The sequence below is a fragment of the Elephas maximus genome, chromosome 4 (genome assembly GCF_024166365.1).
Source record: "Elephas maximus indicus isolate mEleMax1 chromosome 4, mEleMax1 primary haplotype, whole genome shotgun sequence".
Taxonomy (NCBI): Eukaryota; Metazoa; Chordata; class Mammalia; order Proboscidea; family Elephantidae; genus Elephas; species Elephas maximus.
Window position 1 is genome coordinate 111,746,238 of NC_064822.1, and position 12,087 is coordinate 111,758,324.

General features: G+C 36.5%; 1 protein-coding gene across 1 annotated transcript; it reads right to left on the reverse strand.

The window, feature by feature from the left end:
• Positions 1-10,883: 10,883 nt before the first annotated feature.
• Positions 10,884-11,816, reverse strand: LOC126076363 (olfactory receptor 6C74-like). Its single transcript, XM_049884904.1, has one exon. The coding sequence runs from the start codon at positions 11,814-11,816 to the stop codon at positions 10,884-10,886; it is 933 nt and encodes a 310-aa protein (XP_049740861.1).
• Positions 11,817-12,087: the final 271 nt, after the last annotated feature.

Consider the following 12,087-nt stretch of genomic DNA (forward strand, 5'->3'; position numbering starts at 1 on the left):
ATTACAATGTAGTTTGGCAGCTATGTAATTATGTAATCACTTCCATGATGACATCTGCTATGAGCAGCCACTGGACTGAAAGGGAGTTTCCTTGGGGATGTGTCCTGCATCCAAAGTATGTGGACTTTCTGGCAAAAGGTCATTGGCTTTTGCTACTCTGAATCCTGCATCTGACCTCTGGTTCTTGGGACTTGAGCTTGCAGATTACCTGCTGACCTTGGGGTTTGTCAGCCTCTGCAGCCTGTGAGCCAGAGGCCTATTGTCTGACCTGCCGATCTTGGGTTCTTCAACCTTGAAGCTACATGAGTCATGAGACAACTGCAGTCTGAACCACGGACGTGGGACTTTACAAGTTCTACAGCCATGTGAGCCATTTCCTTGATAAATCTCTCTCTGTCTTTCACTCTCTCTCTGTCTCTATACACACACTTCACTGGTTTCACTTCTCTAGAGAATACAGCCTAAGAAAGTACTCAGATCAAAACTTTAACTTATGCTTGAACTGACAAAGATGGGTGATGACAACTTTGGCCCAAATCTCATTTTGAATTAAAATTTAACTTGTCCTAAGTTCTTCTTTCTGCCTTCCTGAAAATAAAGCCTGTGATTTAGAGTCTGGTAACATGTAACTTCTTGTAAACCTTTAAATACCCTCAGCAAACAATGGAGAGGGCAAGGATATGGTTTATGAAGAAATGTTTATCAGGATAGTCTCAGAGGATGTTTGTGTAGCATGCTCCAGGAACAATATATACATAGATATCTCAGAAAATTACTTATTAAGCCAGAAATCTGTTAGAACATAGACCAGCTAACAAAGTAAAACTTCACCTTGTGATTGTCTCATGACTCTTTAACCATTCTCAGACCCATGCTTGTCAAAATTTCCTGCAACTGTAGTCACGTACTTCTTTCCCTGTTTTATCCTGTAAAAGATTCACCTATTTTTCAGTGAATTTGAACACATTGTGATCTCTCATTACACTGTGTTTCCCAATCTGGCTGTTCTATTCCCAAAATAAATCTCCGCTTTCACTTTAACAGAGTGTAAATTTTCTTAAGCACTATAACATTTTCCAGAGAGAATCTTCTCTTGCAGTTATGTTAGCTGTATTCAACTACTGTGTTTATTCAGCTCATGTTAGCATGATATGTGTGTGGGCTGGGGGCTAAGGAGGGAAGTATTTTCTGCTGTTCTAATTAAGCCTCTGTCTTAGAATGGATTCACTAGAGAAGCAAAACCAGTAAAGCATATAAATATATAGAGAGATTTATATCAGGTAAATGGCTCACGTGGTTGTAGAGGCTGGAACTTCCCAAGTTCCTGGATCAAGATAGAGGCTTCTCCTGTTTCATGTAGTTGCAGGGGCTGGTGGACCCAAGATCAGCAGGTCAGGGAGCAGGGCTCTTACAGGTTCTGAAGATTGATGAATCATGAGATTCTTATGCAAAGCCAAAGGTAAGATGCTAGCTCAAGTTCTGAGAACCCAGGAGCCAGCTTCAGGGTCCAGAGACACCAAAAGCCCTTGAGCTGTGCCAGAATGTCCACTTACATACAATGCAGGTCACATGCTCAAGTAAATTCAGTATGAAGGGATTGGCTACACGATGCAAATCTCACCATGGAAGTGATCATATCATACGACTGCCAAACCACTGAGAATCATGGCCCTGTAAAAGTGACACACAACCTGAAACATCATAGCCTCTGTCTTAAGCCAATTAGGTGAACCTAGGTCTCCTGTGAGTGCCCTCACAAGTATTTTGCTTTTTCTCCAAACATAATGCTCAGTATAACTTGTATTTCTACTATTTCTCCAGGAACACAGTTGTGGTTCCCTCCCCACATCTCCTTTCTGCTGCCACAACTGCGTCGATTCCCATCAGTGCTCTCAGGCTATAATTTCATGGCACTTCTCCTTGAATTTTGGGTCTTCTGTTCCTTAATGGAAATATGGGAAATGAGTTTAGTCAGGTGGCTGCCATTCCTTTTCCACAGCGACGGCCCTCAGGCTACGTATTTCTTGTCCTTCTGGAAGATTTCTTTTTTTTGTTCCATAGAGGATGTAGGGGACTAGGCCTGAGAGGAGTTTCAGCAGTGACTACTCTTTCTGAACTCCAGCCAGCTCCATGGAGAATGCTTGCTTGACATTTTCTGTGATTTTCATTGTGAGAAGCATGAGTTTCCTGGAAAGTACATCTAGGAGAGTCCAGCACTCCCCACCTCCCTTGCCCACTCTGTCTTCACACTCTCCTGCTGCCCACCCTCAGTGTTTAGCAATTTGATAAAAATTTCTAGCTGAATGTTCAATGTTTTACGTGCTTCTGTGGTATTAGGGTTGCTTCTGCCACAGATAAGTAAATGCTTGGGTTTTGTATCTCCTTGCTGGTATCTATCTTTGTCTAGAAGAAAAAAACTAGACTTAGGGTTAATTATTTGCCTTGCAACCTTAGTTCTTTCATTAGTTTAGGAAAAGTCATTCATTTTGAGTTTGCCCTGGTTTTATATTTCTATGAGTGGAACTGATGCTCTCTCTAGCTCTCTACAGCTATGAGCCAAAATAGAGTCCCCTGATTATTTTTAAATCATTCTTAGCCATCTCAAATAATAACTCCAAAGGCCACTTAATTAAAAAAGTTTCAGTTTAAGTGTGGCATGCACTCTCTAGTTTTTCTTACCCTGAGGATTTATTATAATCTTTGATTTCCCTAGAAGAGAAAATCTCCATATTTATTTAAAGTTATTTAAATGAAGTACGTATATTTGTGCTGTTGAATCAAGCTTGTGCCCAGAAAAAGCTGACATAGGATAAGAATATTCTATAGCAAATCTTCTCATTACGGTAATTTATAAAGAACTGAAGAGTATATTGTTTATTAAATGGCATCATATACCTGATACCATTATTTTGTGATTATTATATATTTATCTATCAGTTTTTAATAATCAGATCATCTTTTTCTAGTGGTTACACAGGTATCCATATTTGATGAAAGATATTAAACTGTATACATAGAAGGGCGAGTTTTATGCTATGAAATTTATAGATTATTTAAAATTATTAAAATCATTAAAACTGGAAAGAGGTATTTCAATCGTATCAAGTCTGTGGATAAAGGGAGTTCCTTGGTTAGAAAATCAATAATATCAGGTATCAAAACAAGATGAGAACACTCAACAGAGCAATCAGATGTCAACCTAGACAGGGAAATCCCAAAAATATATCAAGATTAAGAAAAAAAAAAAAAAAAACTGTCAAAACGGGGAAACAGCGATGTTATTATGTAAAAGAAGACAACATTAAAAAAATAAAGAGGCACTAAGAAATGTATGTAGTCATAGATCTTTCATATAAAGAGGAAGACAAGGCTATATAAAGAAATAAAATTTAGGTTTAAACTTAGAAAAATAGGGGCTAATATTAAGGTAACCACAAAAAAGACTAACTATCCTACTCACCAAAATAAAATACAATAAAAAAATAAAGACTCAGCAGAAACAAAATCAACAATGATTAAGAGGAAAAGACAATATATAAACTACTCAGCACAAAAATTAAGTGGTAAGAAGAAACTGTCAATGACACACACAAAAAGACATGAAAATGACAGCACTAAACTCATAAAAAAAATTTTTTTTTACTCATACCTATTCATAATTATGCTGAATGTAAATGGATTAAATGTAGCAATAAAGAGACAGAGAGTGGTAGAACGGATAAAAAAAACAACATCCATCTGTATGCTGCCTTGAAGAGACACACATTAGTCTTAGAGACACAAAAGAACTAAAACTCAAAGGAAGGAAAAAATATATCAAGCAAAAAACAATCAAAAAAAAGAACAGGAGTAGCAATATTATTTCTGAAAAAATACACTTTAAAATTAAATCCACCACAAAACATAAAGGACACTATATAATGATAAAAAGGACAATACACCAGGAGGATATAAACATATTAAATATTTATGCACCCAATGACAGGGCTGCAGGATACATAAAACAAACTCTAACAGCATTGGAATGTGAGATAGACAGCTTCGCAATTATAATAGGAGAGTTCAACACACCACTTTTAGTGAAGGACAGAACATCCAGAAAGAAACTCAATAAAAACATGAAGATCTAAATGCCACAATCAGCCAACTTCACCTCATAGACATATACAGAACATTCTGTCCAAAAGCAGCCAAGTATGCTTTCTTCTGTTGTTCACCTGGGACATTCCCTAGAATAGACCACATATTAGGTCATAAAGCAAGCCTTAACAGAATCCAAAACATCGAAATATTACCAAGCATCTTCTCTGACCTTAAGGCCATAAAAGTAGAAAACAATAACAGAAAAAGCAGGAAAAGAAATCAAACACTTGGAAACTGAACAATACCTTGCTCAAAAAAGACTAGATTATAGAAGACATTAAGGATGGAATAAAGAAATTCATAGAATCCAGTAAGAATGAAACACTTCTTATCAGAATCTTTGGGACAGAGTGAAAGCAGGGCTCAGAGGTCAGTTTATACCAATAAATGCACACATACAAAAAGAAGAAAGGGTCAAAATCAAAGAATTATGCCAATAACGTGAACAAAAGGAAAGAGAGCAACAAAAGAAACCCTCAGGCACCAGAATAAAGCAAATAATAAAAATTAGAGCTGGTTCTTTGAAAAAATTAACAGAATTGATAAACCTTTGGCCAAACTGGCAAAAGAAACACAAGAGAGGAAGCAAATAAACTGAATAAGAAATGAGATGGGCGATATCACAACCAACCCAACTGAAATTAAAAGAATCACATCAGATAACTAGGAAAAGTTGTACTGTAACAAATTTGAAAAGCTAGAACAAATGGATGAATTCCTGGAAACACCTTACCCACCTCAACTAACACAGAGGTAGATCAACTTAGTAGACCCATAATAAAAGAAGAAATTGAAAAGGTAATCAAAAAACTCGACAACAAAAAAAAAGCCCTGGCCAGGATGGCTTCACTGCAGAGTTCTACCAAACATTCAAAGAAGAGTGAACACCACTACTCCTAAAGGTATTTCAGAGCATAGAAAACTATGGAATACTTCCAAACTCATTCTAAGAAGCCAGCATACGCCTGATACCTAAAGCAGGTAAGGACGCCACAAAAAAAGAAAATTTCAGACGTATATCCCTCATGAACTTAGATGCAAAAATCCTCAACAAAATTCTAGCCAACAGAATTCTACAACATATCAAAAAAAAAAAAAAAAAATTCACCATGACCACATGGGATTCACACCTGATATGCAGGGATGGTTCAACATTAGAAAAGCAATTAATGTAATCCATCATATAAGTAAAAAAAAAAAAAAAAAAAGACAAGAATCACACGATTTTATCAATTGATGCAGAAAAGGCATTTGACAAAGTTCAAAACCTATTCATGGTAAAAGCTCTCAGCAAAATAGGAATAGAATGAAAATTCCTCAACATAATAAACGGCATTTATACAAAGCCAGCAGCCAACATCATCCTAAATGGAGAGAGTCTGAAAGCATTCCCCTTGAGATAGGGTACCAGACAAGGATGCCCTTTATCACCACTCTTATTCAACATTGTGCTTGAGTTCCTAGCCAGAGCAATTAGGCTAGATAAAGAAATGAAGGGCATCCAGATTGTTAAGGAAGAAGTGGAAGCATCTCTATTTGCAGATGACATGATTTATACACAGAAAACCCTAAGGAATCCTAAAAAAACTACTGAAACTAAGAGAATATTAGGATATTAGGATATAAGATAAACATACAAAAATCAGTTGGACTCCTCTAAACCAAAAAAAAAAAAAAAAAAAGAATGTCAAGAGGAAATTACCAAATCAATACCATTTATACTAGCCCACAAGAAGATAAAATATTTGGAATAAATCTTATCAGAGATGTAAAAGACCTATACAAAGAAAATACCAGACAGCATTGCAAGAAACCAAAAGAGACCTACATCAGTGGAAAAACATACTTTGCTCATGGATGGGGAGACTTAACCTTGCAAAAATGTCTATTCTACCAAAGCAATCTATAGATACAATGCACTTCAGATCCAAATTCCAACACATTTTAAACTAGATGGAGAAACAATCATCAACTTCGTATGGAACGGAAAGAGGGTCCAGATAAGTAAAGCATTACTGAAAAAGAAGAACAAAGTGGGAGGTCTTACTCTACCTGATTTTAGAACCTAGCATACCATCACAGTAGTCAAAACAGCCTGGTACTGGTACAACAACAGATACATAGACCAATGGCACGGTATTGAGAATCCAGACATAAATCTATCTGCATATGAGCAGTTGATATTTGACAAAGGCCCAAAGTCAGTTAAATGGGGAAAAGAGAGTCTTTTTAAAAATGGTGCTGGCATAACTGGATATCCATCTGCAAAAAATTGAAACAAGACCCGTACCTCACACCATGAACAAAACTAACTCAAAATGGATCAAAGACCTAAATATAAAATCTAAAACAATAAAGATCATCGAAGAAAAAATAGGGACAATGCTAGGAGCCCTAATACATGGCATAAACAGTACACAAAACATTACTAACAATGCAGAACAGAATCCAGATAACTGTGAGCTCTTAAAAATCAAACATCTATGCTTATCCAAACACTTTACCAAAAGAGTAAAAAGATCACCTACAGACTGGGAAAAGTTTTTAGCTATGACATATCTGATCAGCGCCTGATCTCTAAAATCTGTATGTTACCGCAAAAGCTCAACTGCAAAAAGACAAATAACACAATTAAAAAATGGGCAAAAGATAGGAACAGGCACTTCACTAAAGAAGACATTCAGGTAGCCAAGAGATACATGAGGAAATTCTCATGATCATTAGTCACTAGACAAATGGAAATCAAATCTACAGTGAGATTCCATCTCACTCTAACAAGGCTGGCATTAATCCAAAAAACACAAAATAATCAATGTTAGGTTGTGGAGAGACTGGAACACTCATACACTGCCGGTGGGAATGTAAAATGATACAACCACTTTGGAAATAGATTTAGGGCTTCTTTTAAACCTAGAAATAGAACTACCATACGATGTAGCAATCCCAGTCCTTGGAGTAGATCCTAGAGAAATAAGACTCTTTACACAAACTGATATATGCACACCCACGTTCTTTGCAGCACTGTTTACAATAGCAAAAAGATGGAAGCAACCAAGGTGCCCATCGACAGATGAATGGATAAATAAATTATGGTATATTCACATAGCAGAATGCTAAGCATTCATAAAGAACAAGGTTTAATCTGTGAAACATTTCATAACATGGAGGAATCTGGAAAGCATTATGCTGAGTGAAATTAGTGAGTTGCAAAATGACAAATATTGTATAAGACCACTATTATAAGAACTTGAGAAATAGTTTAAACAGAGAAGAAAATACTCTTTGATGGTTACGAGATGGGGAGGGAGGAGGGAGGGAGAAGGGTTTTCACGAGATAGTAGATAAATATTTTAGGTGAAGATAAATACAACACACAATAAAGGAGAGGTCAGCACATATGGACTAAACCAAAAGCCAAGAACTTTCCTGAATAAACTGAACACTTCGAAGGCCAGTATAGCAGGATCAGGGATTTGGGGACCATGTTTTCAAGGTACGTCTAAGTCAATTGACATCATAAAATCTATTAAGAAAACATTCTGCATCCCACTTTGGAGAGTGGCTTCTGGGGTCTTAAGTGCTAGCAAGTGGCCATCTAAAAAGCATCAGTTGGTCTCAACCCATCTGGAGCAAAGGAGAATGAAAAACACCAAAGACACAGGCAATTATGAGCCCAAGAGACAAAAAGGACCACAAAAACCAGAGACCACATCAGCCTGAGACCATAAGAACTAGATGGTGCCTGGCTACAGCCAGTGACTGCCCTGACAGGGAATACAACAGAGAACCCCTGAGGGAGCAGGAGAGCAGTGGGATGAAGACTCCAAATTCTTGTAAAAAGACCAGACTTAATGGTCTGAATGAGTCTAGAAGGACCCAGAGGCATGTTCCCCAGACCTTTTGTTAGACAGGAACCATTCCCAAAGCCAACTCTTCAGACAGGGATTGGACTGGACTATGGGATACAAGGAAACCCTGGTGGCATAGTGGTTAAGTGCTACCACTGCTAATCAAATGGTCAACAGTTCGAATCCACAAGGAGCTTCTTGGAAACTCTATGGGGCAGTTCTACTCTGTCCTATAAGGTCACTATCAGTTGGAATCAACTCAATGACTCTGAGTTTTTGGGTTTTTGGGTTTTATGGGATAGAAAATGATACTGGTGAAGAATGAGTTTCTTGGATCAAGTAGACACATAAGACTATGTTGGGATCTCCTGTCTGGAGGAGATATGAGAAGGCAGAAGGTTCAGATATTGGCCAAACGGACATGAAAATAGAGAGTGGAGGGAAGGAGTGTGTTTTGTCTCACTAGGGAGAGAACAATTAGGAATATATAGCAAGGTATGTATAAATTTTTATATGAGAGACTCACTTGATTTGTGGACTTTCACTTAAAGCACAGTAAAAATTAAAAAATATATATATTGATAGAGAGTTAGATAGACTGAACATAGAGAGATAGAGTTATAGGTATATATATAGAGAAACATGTTACACTATAATAAATGCTGTTTAATAATTATTAAAAAAAAAATTAAAAATGCCTGTTATCAGATTGGAGCCCTGCTGGCACATTGGTTAAGAGCTCGGCTACTAACCAAAAGGTGGGCGGTTGTAATTCACCAGCTGCTCCTTGGAAACCCTATGGGGCAGTTCTATTCCGTCTTACGAGGTCACCGTGAGACAGGATCGAGAGGTCACTATGAGTCGGGGTTGACTGGAAGGCTATGGATAATTATCAGATAGAGTTGAAAAGTAATTAAAAGAACTCTCTGTAACCTCAATTAAAATACAAAGAGCATTGGCTTGTGTGTAGAACAAATGCTTTATTCAACTTATAGCAATAAACATTGTAGCTGTTAACACTTATGACAAAGAATAATAAACAGGGACTATAAAAGAAACTTCTATTAGAGTTACTGTAATTATATAGCTCACACTGATATATTTAATAAATGTAATTGAACACCACTCTGTATCAAATAGCATGCTCAGTTTTGAAGGTAGTGTGTTGAACAAATTAGATAGAGCTCCTACTCTCTCTGTGCTTACAGACCATGTGAAAGAGATATTTAATGATGGAATCTTTGATACTAGTAAGTGCTATGGAGAAAAATTAATGAAAATAAGCTAATAATGATGGAGTAGCTACTCAAAAAATTTATTTGAAAACAGTAAAATTCCATTGTTTATACATTGGATTGTTACATATATTTATGAAAAGCCAGCAGTAGATTGAGTAATAATGGCTATTTGTGAGTGACAATCACTTAATATATAGGTACATATCTATATATAGATCTGTATGTACAAATATATATATATATTATGATGGTGTGGAGATTATGAACTCATCTACCCTCAATAAAAAGTGATCCCTTAGGAGAGAGTGAATTTGCAAGAAAGACAGATGTTGTTAGTTGCAGTCAAGTCAGCTCTACTCATGGCTACTACCTTATGTACAACAGAAGGAAATGTTCCCATGTATTTCAAGATAGACTAGAAGAATAGTAAAAATCTTTCAGAGAATGGAATTTGAATTATAAAGAAAGAAACTTCAGAAAAAAAAAGACTACATGTCATGACACACTAATGAGAAAAATATGACATATTGCAAGACTTAAAACAGTTCTCTATGAGTTAAAATATATATTTTGGAAATTCCAAGTATAGGTTTTAGTTGCATCCTTTAGAATTTTACATAGCCAATCTTCTTTGCCTCCCAGGTTGTTTTTTTAAATATTTAGGATGGCTGTTCTTTATTGCAAAGTAATACCAGATTAAACAATCCCACTACTTTCACATAAAAAAAGAATATTGCTTATTTGTTATTTGCATAGGACTTGGATTTCAAAACCTACATAGGAAATTGAGATCTAACATCTACTCACTCTATGACTGAGGGATAATCTATTTAGACTCTTTAAATTAGCTTCCAGTATGAAGTACTCCTTCCTAAATGAAAAAGCTCACTTGATTTACAGTAGCACAAAGATTTGGAGATAATTTTTAGGTATCATCATTCAGAGTGCAGATCAACACTTCTACTGAGGTTCATGAAAGGAGCCTGAGTGGCACAGGCAGTTTGTAATAGGCTGCTAACCCAAAGGTTGGTGGTTCAAACCTACCAGCGGCTCTGTGGAGCCAGACAAGGCAAACTGCTTCTGCAAAGACTACAGCCAAGAAAACCCTAAACAGAAGTTCTACTACTAACACATGAAGTTGCCATTAGTCCAGTGCTGACTTCACAGAAGCTAAAAACAACAACAAAATTTAGGTTTATTATGCTGAAGGAAACTTTGACTATATTTGTAAAGTATTAGCATTAAATGGAATCAGAAAGAAACCTTTCCTGGAGATTTATAAAATCAAGTAAATGAATACTTACTGAATTCACAAATGATCTACATCTTGGAATGTCTACGTTACAAAAAGATGGAGGTATTTGATGAACTAAATGAATTCATAGTGGAATATCATTAGGATAAAGAAAATAAGGGAATTAAGTATAAAGTATGAAGCGATTCCAGCAATGCAGAAGAACATCCTGAGTGCAGGTTAGACATTAAAAGGATGAAAAGCCAGCAGTAGATTAAATAACAATGGCTATTTGTGAGTGTCAATCACTATCATAATATAAAAATAAAATAAAGGGATAAAACAGTAGGGTAGAAGATAAAGGCTGCAATTTTCCACAAGCTTTATTGGTGTCCTTTTGTAAAAGCCAAAGTTATTGTTTTATGTAATAAAGATACCTCTTTTAATTACATCCTTCAGGGCTTGTTTCACTTGCTTATTTCTTAGAGTATATATGAAAGGATTTAAGAGAGGTGCAATTGAAGTGTTGAGCACAGCTACCCCCTTGTTTAAAGCTACCCTTTCCTCTGCAGAAGGTTTAATATACATAAAAATGCAGCTGCCATAAGAGATAGAGACAATAATCATGTGGGAGGAGCAGGTGGAAAAAGCCTTCTTCCTCTGCTGGGCAGAAGGGATCTTCAGAATTGTTCTCAGAATATACGCATAGGAGAGTATCACCAGTGCCATCGTAATCAGCAGTATGACAGTGGCTGTGATAAAACCTAAGAATTCTATGGACCGTGTGTCTGTGCAGGAGAGTTTCAGGACAGGAGAATAGTCACAGCCAAAGTGGTCAATAATGTTGGCATCACAGAACTCCAACCTCAAGCCCATGATAAGCCCAGGAGAGATGGTTAACAACCCAGCTAACCAAGAGGTAACAAGCAGCTGGGTACAGACTCTGTTGTTCATAATTGTTGCATAGTGAAGGGGTTGGCAGATGGCCACATAGCGGTCATAGGACATGGCGGTCAACAGGAAGAACTCTGGTGCACCCAAGAAGATGGCAAAAAATAATTGTGTCATACAAGCACTATAGGAAATCATGTTATCCATAGTCACAATGCTGACCAGGTACCTAGGGATCCAGTCAGATGCGAATGACATTTCTAAAAATGAAAAGTTCCGAAGGAAGAAATACATGGGTGTTTTGAGTTGGGAATCCAATAATGTGAGCAGGACAATGGTCAGATTTCCAGTGACACTCAATAAATATGTTAGAAATAGAAAAAGGAAAATTACAATTTGCCAGTTTGGATCATCTGTTAGTCCTACAAGAATAAATGTTGTTACCATTGTATGGTTTCTCATGGTTAAATTTCTTCTGAATTCTGTCAGTGCTGAAAAAAGAAAATAATTACTTTTAAGTTTAAAAAAGCATTACTAATATAAATGTAAAAGTGATATGAAGAATAAAGTATCTTAATTGAAATTCATATGGTTTTCACTCCCATGATTTTAACAATTTCTCATAGCAGTCAGACCCAGTAATTTTCCTTCTTATTTCATCTCCTTCTCTGGACACTCATTTTCTAAACTCCCTTTTCTCCTTTACCATGCAGAAGAATGGCTTTTTTATTTT

Bases quoted from the DNA above. Each gene is read 5' to 3' on its own strand.
- LOC126076363 (XM_049884904.1), bottom strand. From the start codon at position 11,816: ATGAGAAACCATACAATGGTAACAACATTTATTCTTGTAGGACTAACA.